The sequence below is a fragment of the Colias philodice genome, chromosome 25 (genome assembly GCF_061535455.1).
Source record: "Colias philodice isolate Cphi_HAF_F1 chromosome 25, ilColPhil1 Martin Lab GWU primary, whole genome shotgun sequence".
In the NCBI taxonomy this organism is placed as follows: Eukaryota; Metazoa; Arthropoda; class Insecta; order Lepidoptera; family Pieridae; genus Colias; species Colias philodice.
The window spans coordinates 2,402,425-2,421,716 of NC_143110.1; the positions used below are offsets into that span (position 1 = coordinate 2,402,425).

The following is a 19,292-nucleotide window of genomic DNA, read 5'->3' on the forward strand; positions in this document are numbered from 1 at the left end:
AGATTTGTTACACATACGATAAGCTACACTTACGTACAAAAAAATATATACATATCTATATTCCTAATTATTGTCGTATAGTGTAAACGCACCTTAAACGAATTGGTGATTGAAATACATATTAGTTCCGAATGTTTAGTGTCAAATGAACCGCCGGGAAGTGCGCTCGTGTTCAAACATTTATCAAAAAAATATGATATACGATTTTGTCTTAGTAATTATAACTCGCCCTAAAATTATATGATATTTTTTAATTTACATGAGAGTTGATAATAGTGTGTGACAAGATTTTTTGTGAAAAAGCTAGTGTGTTTAAAATTAAATTACGCGTAGTTATACTGTTTATGGTGTTATATTGTGATTTTTAAAGTGAAATAAAATAAATAAGAATGTGTTCTCTCTATTTTGTGAAATAATACAAAGTGAGAGACGTCTATAATATTATAAAATAAATAGTGCAGTATTTTAATAAATCGAAATAAAACGGTACATTGAGTGCAAAATTTAATAATGTCTAATTAGTGGTCCTTTTTAATTGTCACAAAAAAAGTAATTCAACAATAAATAAACTGTTAAATTTACAAATAAACAATGCAAGTATGCACTCACCTTTACACATAGGGTTGTCACAAAACACCTAAACATAGGGTTGCCACAAAAATGTTTCCACGGACTCAGAGTGTGAGGTGATGTCGTCGTGGACGAAGGAACTGGACGATGTTACCATCCTGGCCACCAGGTCGGGGTGGTGGCATGTGCTGCTGTTCTATCTGCTCTGTGGTCTGGCCGCTATACCCACGTCGTTCTTGGTTTTTTCACAGGTAATCATAATAATTCTACATCTTGTAATTCTTCTAATCTCATCTCCTTCATTATGATCATCGTCTTCTTGTTCTTCTTCATCATCTTCTTTAACATCTTCCAATTCTTCTTTGAAATAGTGATATTGATCATTGTTATATAGTTGTTAGTTCTGACAGAGCTAGGCGCTTATTATTAAATATGAAACAAAACAATGAATAAGTATAATATTATCATCGAAAACTTAACTTTTTGAACTTGTTATATTAAAATGAAATAGAGTCGGATTTATAAACACCTCTTTTTTGAAGTCGGTGTATAATTGATAAAGAGAGAAGAAGATATGTATAATTGAAGAGAAGATCGGTGTATATAGGTACAGGAATGTTACCATTATGTCTTAAGGCAGTATAATTTTCAGTGTGGATAAATGATAGAGCTATCTATATAATAGTATATATAGGTCTACCATGACTTGCTCCTTTGGTTTTTCTCATGAGCTACTTGCACAATATTGATAAATAATAAACTAATCATGCGAAATATCAGCTTAATCCGGATTAAGATAGATTAAGATAAGGCTTAAGTGTGAAATGAATTTATTTATCTCTGTACATCTCTTCACTATTTATTAGGTACTTAATTTATTAGGTCGATTCCATACAATATTATGTCTTGCGACAAATATAAGGAAAAATCTCTTTTTTCTATTGTATAATATTTTAAATTAAATTTTATCGATGTTCCAAATGATTCAGTTTTCAGCTTGGTTTCTTCAATTGATTAAAATAGTATTTTACGGATAATTTCAACGGACATTTATTTCAAGATTAGAGTTTCAAAGTCTCATTTATACAGGGTGTCCCACTATTGGTTATACTAAACGCGAAGGGACTTGTAGTTTTGCATACACTGATAACGTAAAAAATACTTAAACAAAGCAGCCGGCATATACCGCTTCTCTAATGTGAGCATTTTGTCTATGAAAACATAATCTTTAACGATAGCTCACGTGCGGATGGCAAAGTTGGGCGGGTTGCTTTTTTGGGGTGTACACATAGAGTTTTAAGAATTCATCTATTTGAAAAAAGAATGCGTCTGGAATTTTATAAGTATTTTTTACGTACTCAGCGTATGCAAAACTATAACTTCCTTTGAGCTTAGTATACCAACAGTGGGACACCCTGTATATGCACAATTTACCGCTCAATCATACATAGTACACTGATTAAAAGAATCTCAATATCGAATTAATACATATTTTGTTTATTAATAAACTTCAAGTATTAGTTACACGGTAGAGATACACAACTTATAACTCGAAAACAGTCGACGATTTTAATTATTTCTAATTTGATGGATATGTCTCAACCATGACATGGTCACCACTCTCCATTTAGAATAATTACATTTAATATATAAAAAAAACTTGCAAAAAATGTTACCCAGACGGTGCCAGGGCTAGATGCAAGTCGAAAATATCTTACTTACTCTGTCATGCTTTTGTCTTCATAATCGTATCCATTTATACATCACGAATGCTTATAAACTAGATAAAAGAGATACTTTACACTTTATTATACAGTAAACACGACTATTTGTATTAAAATGAATATTTGCATAACCCTTGTTTATTGAAGGAACGCAATAATATTGTAATAAGTATGTTTGTAATTAGCATTCCAATAATCATAATTATTATGGCACTCACACATGCGTATGTATAATTTCATATTTTAAAGCGTAATATTAATTGTGTGTGTGCGTCTGATTAAATAATGTAGGAACGCTATTAAAATCATTTGTGGGATGTAAACTTTGTATAGAGTTTAAAAAATAATACACACAAAAAACATGGAAGTACAAAAAAGCCGTATAAATATTGCACGCCTCATAAGCGAAGCGTTGAGGTGGGTACTACTGTCACTTCGCGCAAAACATCTGATTTTTCAAACTTAAAATGTCTTTATGTATCATACATTGCACTTGTAAGATAATACATACACACACATATTAAGAAAAAACACTATTATTAACGTTCATGATATTTTTGATGTCATTTTTGTTATTTAAACTAGTTAAAAAACAGTTTAAAAAAGTTCTGTCTTGGACGTCCGTGTGTCTGTATGTGCGGATCCTTTTTCTTGTTAACACGATAGCGACCGAAATACTTTACTAATCGAGTCTTTTTTTTTCTCTTACGCTTGAGTATGCTCAGGAATAGAACCCTTTCATTTTTCAGGGTCTGATTCGATGTGGTTTAATTGTTATTAAATAAACAAAAATAATAATTAATAAATATTTATTAAAAAAAAATTATGAGGCGTGCACTTTTGGATTTTCCAAATTATTTAGATAATATTTTGAAACAAAAAAAGAATTTTTATTTGTTATATATTCGTTTAAACATGTTTAAAGTTTAAACCATTAAGGTGTTATATAAGTCTAGGTATGTCAATAAAAACAAAAAAAAAAAAAAGAAATAAATAAATTCAAGAAATTGACTTCCTATTTTTTGCTAACTATATGCTAATTTAAAGTATTCTTATGTGGCAGGATTAGGTACAGTAGATATTATTCTACTCGAGAAGTGAATATTAACAACTATGTGTGAATCAATTCTATAATTATGTAAACTATTTATAAGTTCTTCCAAGTAAACACATTTTGGCATTAACTTGTTAAAATATAATAATAGGATTTGCTTAAATTTTAACGATAATTATAAAAAAACATTTACACCGCTAACAAGATATTAAAATGAAGAGACAGTTCTCTACATTTTCAATTAGACCGCAAATAAATAATTTTGTATTGATAAAATCCACACAAAAATCAGTAATAAGACTAATAAGCATATTCAAATTCAAATTTGAATAAGCTTATTTGAACGTAATACATTATAGATTACAAACGTATTTCAAAAATACAATATTAAAATTAATGGATGATAGTCTTTGATCCGTTTTAACCAAAGCAAAACTTATTAATTACTAAAAACAACAAGCAAATTATAAACTAGTCTACCTACATTATCTTATCATACATGTACATAATCTACATTACATTATCATGAATCAATAAGCAACCGTTAATTAAACGTAAAAAATATCGCATCTTTTTTTTCTGTCAACAGTGCGTCGACCTCCATAATTCTACACTTTTTGTTTTGGTATTAATAGATGATTCTCTATACACGAGCTTTTGAATATTAGCACGACAATTAATATTTGTTTTATTACATTCTCTATATTATGATATTCACATCATTACACTTTAAAATGTGTATTTCTAGTCTTACATGAATCTTAATAGCTCTCTAGCTTTGATTCCAAGTATCGCCATGTTACGCATAGTATTATTATGTCTTTGTTTTCATAAAATGCAAGTTTTCGATTGTAGAGAAATTTCTATTCTAAGATAAGATTAGCAGAAGATAATAATATATTGTATGGTGATCGCACATCTTCGTTAAACTGAGAATCTACCAATTAATGTCATAGTGATCGTCGAACTAGAACTTCGTAGGATATCTATATATCGACTAGTATTCGATCCTAAAACAATACTAATTCATTCAATTTTATTGTTCATCTAAGTGTCCACGTTTGTGTGCACCATTATAAATTGCGCGTAAATAATATTTTACACGTTGTTTTGACTGCGCGTACAAGTTTACACAGCTAATGCCAAATAAATGTCTCGTTTCAGAGTTGTTTATTTTTCTGAAATCAGTGTATTTAGATTATTGTGTGCTCCGATTATTATAAATGGAGTGTAAATATTTTTTTAGGCTATTGTGTTCCTCTTCATTATTCCACGAAACATTTTTTTTAATACGGATTTTTCTTGAAAAGATATTGTTATTTTTCAAACTTTTTACAAATAATTTAATATAAACTTTTGTAAATATTTAAATATAAACTTTTTTAATAAAACTAATAACTACTTTTACCATTAGGTTCTATTTCGGATGTTAAATTTGCTTACACTAAACCCTTTTTGGTACATCTTACTGTATGCCTTGTGTAGGTATTCCATTTCCATGAAGTTTTTTAATATTATTTATTGATTTTCTAACGATAATTGTCAAACTTTCAGGTGTTCACAAACGCATCTCCAGAACACTGGTGTGCTGCACCTCCAGAACTAAATATCCTGGATCTTGAAGACCAGCTCTACCGCAACCTGACGGTACCAGGCAAACATGGGGTGTATGAAACTTGCTCAGCGTATAGCGTTGATTCGGAGGAGTTCTTTAGCGTTTTACATAGACTTATTGATAGGTATATCCTACTATCCTAGTATTATAAACATGAAAGTTTGAAAAGCCGGCTACTCACGTACCTGCCGCAATATTGGAACGATCTCGGTTGGTCGGAGAAATTTCAGCTGTTCTCTAATTTGCCCCTGTTTGTCTATACACATCACAATTAAGGAGGCAATTTAGGGTACAATTCGAATACTGCCCTTGCGGCAGGTAGGTGAGTAGCCGGTTTTAGAATGTATGAAAGATAATTTTTAAAAGAATAGAAAATATTCAACCACGACAAGGCAGAGTTGGAATCGCGGCAGATCTTCGAATGAAATTCTGTAAATGTGGGCAGTAAATATTAAACAAATTATCACTAACGGAAGCTCATTTTTAAACATGATGTAGATCTACGAATGAAGAAATAGAACAAAGAAATAATAAAAGTTCATTGTTCATATTTTCATAAACATACATTTAAACTGAGTAGAGATAAATAAAGTAATTTTATAGAAGCAATTGCAGTCCCTTACATTTTAATAATACGTAAAAGACAACACACTACACAGAACCTGTTTTTGTAAAGTTGGTCAAGATTACAGATAAATTGTACGTGTTTTAAATGCCTTTTAAATTGATTTAAATACTATTTGCATTGGAAGTTAACGTGTGATGAATTTTGATTTGTGTGTTTGGCTTTAGTCCAAGGGAATTTGCGGGTCTTTGCCCTACATTCGTGTCTATTGGTATTATTATCTATTATTACTATTCATACATTAGGTTTAAAACACGTTCCCTTTTACACTGCCTCGTTTGTTTGAGCAGTTCGATCATCAATTTGATGTATTGAGGTTGAAACCAGGGGCCGTATTATAACCTCTTATTTCCAGGCACATTAAAAAAATAATAAAATTCATTTATTTTAGGCCACATAACCCATATAGTATTAGTAAAATCTTATTAGGCAGTGAATTGAACTGACTGGCAAATTCATATTATGAACGCAATAACCAGCCATGGTTAATTATGGTATTATATGAATTTGCCAGTCAGTTCAATTCAGAGCGTAAACTGTCTGGAAATAAGAGGTCATCATACGGCCCCGCCCCAAAAATAATGTTTTTATTCTTAGTCCCCTCAATTTTGGTCTGGCTACGAATTTATTATAATTAAACTACTATAATATGTTGTCCTAATTTGTCCGGATTATCTACTGTAAAGTGACATAGAGCCACCAACCATATTACTTACGGTGGCCTGGAAGAGATCGCTACCTAGCGATAAGGCCACCGTTTGTACTGTGGTTTGTAGGTACATATTTTCCTCTTATTTGTACTTTATGTGTCTCTACTTCTTTTGTGTGTGCAATAAATAGTGAAATAAATAAAATAGAGCCTTATCTTGGAATTTTAACTTTCTATTAAATAATTGAAATCATTTCAAATTTTCTTTCGTATTTCAGATCACAACCGCAGCTAAATATGACTTATTATGAAGAAAAGCCTCAAACAATACCGGTAATGATACAAATTTAAACCCTATTAATTAATTTCTAAGCAAGGAATATGGTCATTGTGAAATCCATCATTGCGAATATTCGACAAAATCTGTATTTTGATATAAAACAACGATGTATCGCGATACTCGTAAATATCAAATCTAATATAGACTACAGGCACATGTTGAAAAATTTATGGGTCATTTGAACTACCAGGTGACCTATCTAGAACGATATAAGAGCATAAAATAATAAGATTTAGCACTTGGCTGTCACTTGTAAGCTGTCCACCTGAGTGCAGATGAGAATACGGCATCGGTGTCATACTATTTCAATACTGCTTTTAATCCATTATTCCGCAACGCCGTACAAAAATCATGGAGACAAGGGGAAAAAAATCTCTACCTGTACTTTCGAATTCTCATCTGCACTCAGGAGGACAGCTTACAAGTGACAGCATAGTGCTGAATCTTATTATTTTATGCTCTTATATCGTTCTAGATAGGTCACCTGGTGGTTCAAATGACCCATAATTATTTCAACATGGGCCTGTAGTCTAATAGCTTTTGCTTAATATTTGGATATAGTTAGTAACATAGTGTAATAAATAGTAATTACTATTTCTTTCCAGTTATCGATAATAGAAGAAGCTATATTAACAATAAGAAGTAAGGAGCCGACGCCATGTCGCCATGGGTGGACTTTCAGCTCAGAATTATACAAAAGGACTTTAGTTACTGAGGTAATATAGATATAGGATTTTTTTTATTGTGTTGTGCATTATAAATTTAGTTTTCATTATAATTACAAATATAAAACATAACTGAATAAATCGGTAATAAGCAGGAGGCCATTGTGGCCTCCATCCCGGTTGAAACGGAGTAAACTTACCAAATACAGTAAAATCCGTTCGGTAGGTACTTCCACTTCCAAAGAGGATTTTACAAAAATCATAAACACAAACATAACCTCACATAAAATAAGAATATACTAATAAACTTTCTAATAAAACGTATGAAATAAGTGTATATTTACAAAATTACAATATTTACATTTTACAGTATCTTCTGGTATGCGATAAAGACTGGGTACCTAGGACGAGCAATTCCTTATTTTGGGTTGGTTCCATCTTTGGAAATCTATTTTTTGGCTGGATGTCTGACAGGTATGAATTTATATCAATTTTATAATATTGTTAACGAGTACATATCCAATGTTCTATTTACCTTAAATCTGCCAGTTAAAATGACAAAAATATCGTATGAATCTTCAGAATGTGTTAAATATGATATTTTAACTTCATTTTTTAAACTGTAACAAACGCAACGCTTTCAGGGATATCTTCATTATAGTCGCGTTGTTTATAAATAAAAATATATTTTCATGCAGTCTCATAAAGCTATGCTGCAAGCTATAATTCAAGTTTCTTTCACCAATGACTAATGAGCAATTTTCTACGGTATCTGAACAATTTCAGATACGGTCGTCGTCCGACAATCCTACTCATGATCTTTCTAGAAGTTCCGATATCTATATCCACATCATTCCCTGGTAATTACTGGATATACAGTGGTCTAAGAATACTTTGTGGGTTGTTCTTCCCAGCGTTGTATCAGCTACCATTTATATTGGCTTTGGAATTGATGCCTCCAGCCAAAAGAACGAATGCAGGTGAGGTGCTAATTTTTAACTTATAACAAATTTTAAATTTTTGACAAAAATATTACCGCCTTCAAATTGAAAGAACTAGATTAAAATTATTACACAGGAGCTATTAAATGAAAAAGAATCACTATAAACAGTTCACGCAGTAGAAAGTTCTGAGGTAACAAATCTAAAAAATTCACTTTAATTGAGAACCCCTTTTTTGAAGGCGATTGAAAAGAAACAAATGGATGATTTTATTACGTTCCTTCCGTAAAGAGATGAATAAAATGATGCTTAATATCGTGCTGTGGATTTTTCCTCACAATAATTAGTAAAAGGATAAAGGTCAAGAACAAGCGGCTAAATATATTTTTAACGTATCTATAATAGGTAATTAATGTTATGCAATCAAAACGCATCTAAATATGTAATATTAGTAATTCTTAAATATATATTTTTATAGCTAACTTTCTAGAGCTCAAATAGATATACAGGTGAACAAATTCTTTCCCTAGAATAAACCATAAAAATTGAATTTAGTTTTAGTAGGTAGGTACTTATATTTTTAAAGTGAAACTTTTATTACATCGTCTCAAACTTTTTGGTCTGTGTAGCGCATGTCGCGTGTATCGCGGCTGCCGAGTAGGTATACCTACTCGGCAGCCGCGATACCGTCACGCGACATGCGCTACACAAAGCAGTGTTCGGAACCGTTCGAACAGTTTCACTTTTACCGTGGTTTCATACAACCACACAACATTTTTTTTAAAAGCCACCACTTGTAATATCGATCTTCTATCATAATGTTATTTATTGTTTCATTTGTCTTTTGTCGTCTTCTGCCTCTAGAAGATAGAAGATCTATTTAGGAGAAAATTTTACAAATTCTTCTAGAAAACAGGAACGTACTGCTGCAAAGGTTTAACTTTTTAATATAATTCCAGGTATTGTAGTGGGTATGCTCTTTGCAACTGGTATGTGCTTATTAGCTGCTGTGGCATATGTGATCCGAGACTGGTTCCATCTATCTCTGGCTACGAGTTTACCATTCGTCTTTTTATATGGGTTAGTTTATTTTCTTTTCAAAATTTATTATATCAATTCATTAGCTTCTTGTAGTTACATATTTACAAAATTCATTATTTATATTGTGAAAGCCTTCTTGTGTGGTTCTTAAAATGTTGAATATTTAAATTAACTTAGATGAGAATATATAGGTTAGAACATATTATATGTATACTAGCGGCCCGCCCCGGCTTCGCCCGTGGTACATATGAAAAATAGATGTTGGCCGATTCTCAGACTTACCCGATATGCACAGAAAATTTCATGAGAATCGGTCCACCCGTTTCGGAGGAGTATGCAGACTAACATTGTGACACGAGAATTTTATATATAAGATGTATTCACAATACTTATTAATATAAATAAGTAAGTATTAAGACTTAAGGGATATAGATGCAATTGCGTATATCGTTTCTTTATTTAATCCAATAATCCTGGATCAGACACGTCAGCATTTATATAATTGATCTTGTTATAGCAAGAACTTTCATCAAGCTTATAGTACTTATAGAATAAAGTATTCTTATATGGTTCTTAAAATGTTTAATACTCAGAGTTAACATGAATAAGAACAGGTATTTCTTTATTTAATCCAATAATGCTACATCAAACACGTAAGCAGATCTTGTTATAGCAGAAAACATTCATCATACTGATAGTCTAATTGTATTATTGATGAACAATCACATTACTATTTCGAAATTTCTAGATATTTTTGGATATTACCAGAATCTCCAAGATGGTTAGTTGGAAGGGGCAGAATAGCAGACGCTGAAAGAGTATTTATAAATATAGCAAAGAGAAATGGTATTTCTTTGCCTCGTGGCTTTCTTATCACACTTCATGTAAGTTAAAAGCTATAACTTATTAAGTAATAATAAGTTGTATATCATACTTTTTACAAATTACATTGCAAACTTTTCCTTTGACTTAATATTGAAATAAATTTATTAAATCTGAAACTATAATGTGCACAATTCAGATTATATATTTAACTATACTTATAAACTTACAGAAAAAAGTAAAAGACGAAGAAATGCAAGAAGACCATTTATTAATAGTTCCAAATGGTAATACACTAAATAGAGATAGACGGATAAGCAATATGATAACATTTAAACCTGATTTTATAAAAGTAACTGATACAAGTGAAACTAATGAACCTCATATAGTATTGAATGTAAATAATGAAGTAAACGATAAAGAAGACTTAAGTAATGTAAGTGTAAATGAATCTCAAGTATATGAAAATAGAGACACAATACAAGAACAGACGTTAAAAGTACCTATGAGTGCACTGAGAAGGAAGTCAATACAAATAGTCAATAGAATATTAAGTCAAGAAGACGATGAAGATGTTATAGCAAGTAAAATAATAGATGATCAAAATTCAGAAGGGGATTGTGAAGCGTCACCTATGGATGTTTTCAGATATCCGAATATAAGGAAAAAGTTCTTTATATTAACCTTCAATTGGGTGTCTTTAGGAATAGCTTATAATAGTCTAAGTTATAATACTCCGAATTTGGGAGTTAATGATTATTTGGCGTTTTTCATTGGTGAGTATGTTTTGAAACATTATGATCCTACTAGATTTCCGCCCGCGGCTTCGCCCGCGTTTTCAAAGGAAAACCCGCATAGTTCCCGTTCCCGTGGGATTTCCGGGATAAAACCTATCCTATGTGTTAATCCAAGTTACCCTCTATATGTGTGCTAAATTTCATTGTAATCGGTTCAGTAGTTTTTACGTGAAAGAGTAACAAACATCCATACATCCATACATCCTTACAAACTTTCGCCTTTATAATAGTATGATCCTATAAACATTGCAACCACATTTAAAAATCAAAACAGATATCACTGGTAATTTTCACTTGAATATCTGAGTAATAAAAATAACAGTTAAATAAATACTATCATTATTGCAGCATAGTTTAAAAGAATTTTACTATAAGTGAAATTAATTTGATGTTTTAGTAATAATAGTTGCTTCCTACAATTTTTGTCGATACGATAATTACCTGATACATATAAAAAATATTTGTTTCAGGTGGTGCAGTGGAATTACCATCATATTTTATAGCGTGGCAATGTATAGAACGATATGGACGGCGTTGGGTGTTCTTCAGTTTTATGACCATCGGTGGATTTGCTTGTCTTTGCTGTGCTTTTGTATCCGAAGGTAACATAATTAACATCTATTAAACTATTGTTTTTATCTACACTGACTGACCGGTTGGCTTGGTTGGTAGTGGCCCTGCCTTCCAAGCCAGAGGTCGTGGGTTCGATTCTCACCCGGGGCAAATATTTGTGTGATGAACATATATGTTTGCTCTGTGTTTGGGTGTATGTATGTTTATCAGCCATCTGGTTTCCATAACACAAGCGAAAGCTTAGTATGGGATCAGATCGTGCAGTGTGTGAAAATTGTCCTGAAATATTTATTTATTTATTTACTAGCTTTCCGCCCGCGGCTTCGCCCGCGTTTTCAAAGAAAAACCCGTTCCCGTAGGATTTTCGGGATAAATCTATCCTATGTCCTTTCTCGAGTATCAAAATATCTCCATACCAAATTTCATGCAAATTGGTTCAGTAGTTAAGGCGTGATTGAGTAACAGACAGACAGACAGAGTTACTTTCGCATTTATAATATTAGTATGGATAAAGTTGAAGAGTTTGTTTATTTTATTGAACACGTTTTACTGGTCCGAATTGAAAAAAATACTTGAGGAAGAAGATTTAATAATAATTACATTACCGATCAATAGAAATGGTGCATTAGTAATAATTTTTGCAAAAGGATCAGAAATAAAAGGTCCTTAACATATCAAAATGTTTATTTATTAATGTTCGTAATTCATATATTTTAGATATTGATTTGTGAACCTTGTCCATAAATTATTCACTAAGTACTTATATTCCAGAATGGCCCTGGATAACAGTATCCCTCGCGATGTTAGGAAGACTATCAGCGGCTGCGTCTTTCGCAGTATTCTACGTTCAGATCGGGGAGTTACTACCAACAGTGCTAAGAGCACAAGCCATGGGAGCTGCGTCGTTCATCTCTGGGATTGGTCTACTCGCCTGCCCGTATATTGTGTATCTGGTAAGGAATATTTCTTATTAATACGTAAAAGTAAAGCACCAATCAGACCAATCATGTTGCTATTGTTTATGACCAATTAGGCCGGTATTAATTCATAATATTAATTATTTATTAATTCTTACTTCCACAGGCCGTAATCTTCAGGTCTCTACCTCTAATCATCATAGGAGTGCTCAGTCTACTAGCCGGCTTGGCTTCCCTCTTCCTCCCTGAGACTCTGAACCGACCGCTCCCTCAAACGTTAGGAGATGGGGAAGTTTTTGGGCGAAACTTCAAGATCTTCAGCTGCGTGCCGCCGAGCGATGATGAATCTTAGATTTTTTAGTTTAGGTAGATTAGATAGTGTGTACTTTTATGTTATATGTATAAGTAAAGAATATATTGATTGTACTAATGTGTGCTATATAATATTATAGGTAGGTTAATTATTGTAAATAAAAGAGTTAGAAAAAGTGGTAAAGAATCAGTAAAAAATAAAGTTTTAAACTTAGTAGGTATTCAATATTAAAGATAATGTTTGTGTCATGTAAATAATTATTTAATTTATACCCTAATAAACTGTACAAATGAAATTAAAATTATATTTTTTATTAATAAAATTAACTAAGTATGTAGTTAATATAGTTTGTCGTAAGATTATTTAGGTATAGACTATAGGTACTACACTTGAGTTCACACATCAATGTTTGAGATACCTACCAGAATACCCTGTAGAACCAAATAATATTAAAAATAAATTATTCAAGTATTTGTTCTATAATTAGGTATTTCCGATTAAATAAATCAAAATATTTAAGATGACTAAATCAAATGTTTGTGAATTTAATTCTCAAATCAAACATAATTTTGCTATGTCATGCAGTTTTGTTTAAATAAACCAAACTTTGAAAAAATGATAATATTCCAAAGTTATAACAACGAATGACTTTGCTATTTTTAATATGATGTAAGCAGTAAGTAATTAATAAAATTATTAGTTACTGCATAGTGCATTGAAAAAAAAATTTAAGTATTGTCTAAACTAAAAAAAGAATATTATTGATTTGAAAGTAACATGAAAGCACGAAAGGCATCAAAGGCAAATAATGAATAATTATTAGCTTATTTAATTGACACGTGCCAAAATAAACGAAAGTATTTCAATATAATCATTTTAATTTTATCTAGTCGTTTTAATATTATGAATGTGGTAACAATATAAGTGTTAGACGTAGGCTCCTTAAAATCGAGTCAATTTCGATTTAAACTTTAGTTCTTAGGACGATTATTTTAATTTTATTAGTGTTCAAGGTATATAATATATTAAATTTACCTGTTATAGAGTACAGAATATATAATCATTCATGTTTTTAAATAGAAAAATGGCATAGCTTTCTCACTCGTAATTTAAAAAGAAATATATGAGCAAATCCTTGTTTAGATATATTGCTATCTATATTTGGTAAGGCGTTCAACAATTACAACAATTTAAAAAATTGTAGTACTACTTATTTTAGAATAAAATGCCCGCATTTAATATAAAAAAATACATTATAGTAGGTACAAAATATTTTCTTAAATATATTGATGTTGAATACTTGACTTTATAACGTTTTAAATTTTATTGTTATAATATTTTGTATTAATTTGTATTACAACTGTTGGGTATTACCATGTATTACATTAATAAATCGTTTAAAAATCGTTTTAAACAAAAAGTGTAAATAAACTTAGTACTTAGCTTTGATCTAAGATTTTTGTGTTTTATTTGACTACTAGCTTTCCGCCCGCGGCTTCGCCCGCGTTTTCAAAGAAAAACCCGTTCCCGTAGGATTTCCGGGATAAAACCTATCCTATGTCCTTTCTCGGGTATCAAAATATCTCTATAAGTACCAAATTTCATGCAAATTAGTTCAGTAGTTAAGGCGTGATTGAGTAACAGACAGACAGACAGAGTTACTTACGCATTTATTATTATAATATTAGTATGGATTGATGACTATATTGTCTATTCAACTACGCGGAAGAAACCGGACGAGTAACTAGTTTCATATAATTTATGTAAAAATATAACATTTGATTGTTATTTTTAAATCTTCATTCATCGGTTTCCGTGGTGTAGCGGTTATCACATCTGCCTAACACGCAGAAGGTCCCCGGTTCGATCCCGGGCGGAAACATACTTTTTGACCATTTTTATTTTGCACATTACAATATTTTTTCTTATGCAAAAATAATTTACATTAAGCAATCAATACGTCAATAAATTGAAATGTAAAATTATTATTGTATGTGTATTCACCAATTCGTACATACGCCTTATCGTGGTACCTAAATAGTTTATTTCATGTATAACCACAGATAATATAAAACTTAAGTATTTATTTGTGACTGCAAATGCACAATTATTAATAATATCCAACATTATTCTTCAAACAAAACCACTTCAAACAATTATTTTAGTTTAAAAGTTAAAAAAAAACGTATATTGTAAAAAGTGACATCTATTGTTAAATTATGAAACTAAAACAACTTTATTGTTGTCCTTTCCTTTCCATAGTTTCATCAACTTCATTGTAGATGGCGCTGTATTAAATATTTATAGAATATTTTAATTCTCCAATAATTATTATTGATAACTTTTCAACCATCTTCAAAAAAGGAGGTTTTCAATTCGACTTCTTCAAACAAAACCACTTCAAACAATTATTTTAGTTTAAAAGTTAAAAAAAAAAGTATATTGTAAAAAGTGACATCTATTGTTAAATTATGAAACTAAAACAACTTCATTGTTGTCCTTTCCTTTCCATAGTTTCATCAACTTCATTGTAGATGGCGCTGTATTAAATATTTCTAGAATATTTTAATTCTTCAATAATTATTATTGATAACTTTTCAACCATCTTCAAAAAAGGAGGTTTTCAATTCGACTGTATTTTTGTGTATTTATTTCTTCAGATTTTTCCACTAGATGAACAGCTGATTCTGATGATGTTTTTTTTATTTGAAAATTATTATTCTTTTCGGTCGGTCCGAATTAAATTTTGTCCAATTTTGATAATTTTATGGCTAGGTGTTAACTAACAATTAACATACCTAGTTCAAGTTTAAAAAAAAAGTTAGACATAAATAGACATACACAAATAGACATAAATAGAATAGAGTTTTCTTATTTTTTTTTATTTGTCAAGACTTATCAACAGACTGGATAAGTCTCTAGAAATAGCTTTAAAGTACATATTATGACGTCTTATATAGATTCAATGTTTTAATTGTTTGAAATCATCGTTATTTTTATTTTTATTGTCAATAATGAGACACTTATTTCCATAATGATTACCTACCATAATAGTTATTATTTTATTTAACTATAGCGTGATTTTTGTAATAAAAATTAAAACTTACTTCTGCTTTGATTTGATTATTTATGACCGCCTCTTTGGTACAGTGGTTGACGCATGAGCGTAGAGTGTAGACGGTAGAACCGAGGGGTCCTGGGTTCGATTCCCGGTGGAGACAAAGAAAAAAAATGTCTCGGTCTGGCAGGACACAGAAGGCTGATCACCTACTTGTCCCTAAAGAAAATCGATCAGTGAAACAGATGTATGGACTTCACACCTGCTTTGATTTATTTAATATGGATATAATGTTGACAATTAATTAAACAAACATATATGTAGAAAACTTTGCTGTTATCTGCTCTACTGATCTCTACGATAAACAATACCTACTTAAGTACGTCTATACGAGCGAAGCCGCGCGGAAAAGCTACATCACAGATAATATAATCATACTATAGGCTACATTTTTAATAAGGAATTTAGGCATTGTCACTTAATATTCGAAGGAAACGCAAATTATCTTTTTATACTTAGGTATGTAATTTTGATGTTGTTGAATTCGACCGCCTCCTTGCCTCCTTGGTATAGTGGTTGACGCGTGAGCGTAGCACAGAGGGGTCCTGGGTTCGATTTCCGGTGGAGACGAAGAAAAAAAATTTCTTGGTCTGGGAGGACACAAATGACCCTAAAGAAAAATCGATCAGTGAAACAGATGTAGGTATAATCTGCCCCTTATCCCGCTTGGGGACATGGGACCCCACTTTTGATGCATTTTGGAAAATTTAGAGATTCGTATTCAAAATCACAGCTTTACTTCTTTAAGGGACAATTAGGACGGTTCTTATGCGGACAAAACACGAAAAAGGGGCAAATAGGGCAGAACAAAAACCGCTGGGACAGCTTTTTAATAAAACTCAATAAGAACCGCTAATAATCCATAAGAAACAATATCGTGACATATCACACGATAATTAGAATTACTCACGGTTGCGTAATGAAATGTCAGTAATGCCAGCGGTTCACATGGGATTAGGTGCACTATACACTAAGTACCTATCAGTAAAGTATCGGTATAGTGGTATAAGCGAATCATGTAAAAAGAACGCGGGATGAAAGTGATGGGGTGTGTTTTGGCATGTATCGAGTTTAGCACGAAAGTTGTTTGCTGCTTATTTTATTTTTGAAGTAGGCTCTCGAGTCGTGGCTTCGCAACTACATATTTGTTATTCTTATACCACCTCATAACACCAAATAGACCAATGAATCGTCAATGCGCAGCTTAACCGTCAGCGTTCTTTTTTCATGACGCGACCTATAATATTTATATCATACTACTTAGATGCTTGTCCCGGCTTGGTCTAGAGTTAAAAAAGCTTATGTTATTCGGTAAGGATGTAGCTTTCTAAACGTAAGCTCTGTTTACCGGAAAAGGCGATCGTAGATACTATAGACACATTCGGTTTGTATTTCCTATTATAATATACATAATAGATATTTATAAAAATATTAAGTTAGACGGTAATCGAACTTGCGCTGGGCCAGCTCACAACGGGGTAGGCACCACACCGCCTTAGATGATCGGCGTCAAACTCAAACATTTTTTCGGTTAGACTCTAGAAGCACTTTTGAATCGCCATAACATATTTTTGAAGTGAAAACTTCTTTAGCGGCGTTGAGCACTTTTTCTGTAATGGGTATAAAATCTTAAACTCGCGTCAGGACGCGTGACCTGATCGAAAAAGCGTAAGACAGATGGATATCAAACATGCTCAACGTTAATAATCAAGTTTTCACTTCTGCCGGCACTCCCGGAGTGCAACCCGTCTTTTTTACATTTACCACCGACTCGGAAAGCATTAGGTAAGTATCTCAAACGAACATAAGAGCTCAAAAGATAAAAAATTTTATAGAAAAATAGCATAAAGATATTTCTAGCATAACTACAATGTCGTATAAATAACAATTAGTGGTAATTGTTGCATTAATTATTATTACTCATGCTTTGTGCGTCATCTTACAAACAATTATTAATAAAAATAAAACGTCATCTTTAAAAAAATTAATCAGCCTAAACAAAACAAAACACTAAAACAGCATTCAAATCGGTTCATTGGTTTGAGACGTTCGTTCGTTTCCAACTGAACTAAAAAAGCGGACTTAGTTACTAATGTCCTATATAAATATTTAATAATATAGGTAGGTAGGTAAAGTATATCTACAATAAGCCACACATCCTGAAAAATAATAATTATAACAAAATAAGGTCACAATTTCGATACATTTTCGTTCAAGGCTGACCAAATTTACAATAATTACCTATTTAAGTAGTATCTCATAAATAACCCTTTTATCAGCAAAAATATTTATTTTTAATTAATATATTAAGGGTACAAAATCAAAACAACAAAAACAAATATGACACCATTTACACACTAACTTGACCATACTAATCAAAATTTTTTCAATAAAAACATAACACAAATTATATAATATTAAAATGGCACGCGTCTACGAATTATCTACACACACACAAACGTATCTCACGTTCACACACACATATCCCTGTGTGTGTGGCCCTATGTCGAAATCCCTTAAATAGGACAGCCCTACTAATAGAAAAAGCCAGGGCCGGCGCTTAAGATGTTATCTATTTAAAATGTTAATTCTTTTAATTTGAATTTTATCATTCCCTTGTCTATGCACATATTTATCCAGTTATGGAGTCAAAGTCCCGTTATAGATTTAGGGAATTTGTTGATTGGAATTGTTTTTAATGATTTCATTAAATGAGATTATAGTGAATTAAGGAGGGTGAAAGTAAAGCATTAAGGATAGTAAAGTAGTAGTCTAAAGTAGCAGAATCATTTAAAATGTATGCTAGGCACTAGGGTTGTTGAGGATTCCTCTTCCGCTTCCTCATAATGCGGAAGTTCCGCAATATTTTGGGTTCCTCTACCGTTACCGCATCCTCAAAAATGAAAATAAAAAAATCCTCTTCCGCTATCGCTTCCTCAAAATTTAGAGGAAATTTATCAGGATGCTGATCCGATCGGGCGGCGAATTTACAAAGCCTATTTAAACTATGTATTTGAGTTACGAGTCGGACTCTACTAACGAACAAGAGTAGAGTCTTACCGCCATATTTATATCGGCGCCTCACATTTATCTCTAAACATAATAATATAACATTTTCTCTCATACTCAGAAGAAACATATTTTACCAAATAATGTTTGTCAAAAGTCAATTTGAATTAAAAAACAAACAGGTTGTTTAAGCTTACATAATATTAATATCTACCAGTTAGTTATTTTTGTGGAAATCGCCTAATGTCGCTTCTGGCACTGATATAGATTAGGTTTTTAATGTGGGTTTTTTCGAGTAATAAGCATAAACAAAAGCTCATCTGAGTCCGGCTCGTGACTCAAATAGTATAGTACTTACAGGCTTTGTAAATTCGCGATCGGGCGAGCTAACCTCCCCTAACCTTAAACATCAATATGTAGAGATAGGAGAATGGCTTTTGTTTAAATTTTAAAAGTTTTTGTTTTTTAATTTTGATTATAATTTCCTATCATCCTCATCCTCATCCGCTTCCTCTTCCG

General features: G+C 31.7%; 1 protein-coding gene and 1 non-coding gene across 2 annotated transcripts; both read left to right on the forward strand.

Moving 5' to 3' along the window:
- Positions 1–437: 437 nt before the first annotated feature.
- Positions 438–13,955, forward strand: LOC149477227 (beta-alanine transporter-like). Its single transcript, XM_089710569.1, has 12 exons — positions 438–821; positions 4,903–5,087; positions 6,516–6,570; positions 7,183–7,293; positions 7,613–7,716; positions 8,029–8,222; positions 9,143–9,263; positions 9,973–10,108; positions 10,279–10,822; positions 11,314–11,445; positions 12,188–12,369; positions 12,500–13,955. Exons 1-12 carry the CDS (start codon positions 690–692, stop codon positions 12,683–12,685), a joined length of 2,082 nt encoding a protein of 693 aa, XP_089566695.1. The 5' UTR covers positions 438–689; the 3' UTR covers positions 12,686–13,955.
- A 500-nt stretch (positions 13,956–14,455) lies between these two features.
- Positions 14,456–14,528, forward strand: TRNAV-AAC (transfer RNA valine (anticodon AAC)). Its single transcript has one exon. It is a non-coding gene; the product is annotated as a tRNA-Val (tRNA).
- The last annotated feature ends 4,764 nt before the right edge of the window (positions 14,529–19,292 follow it).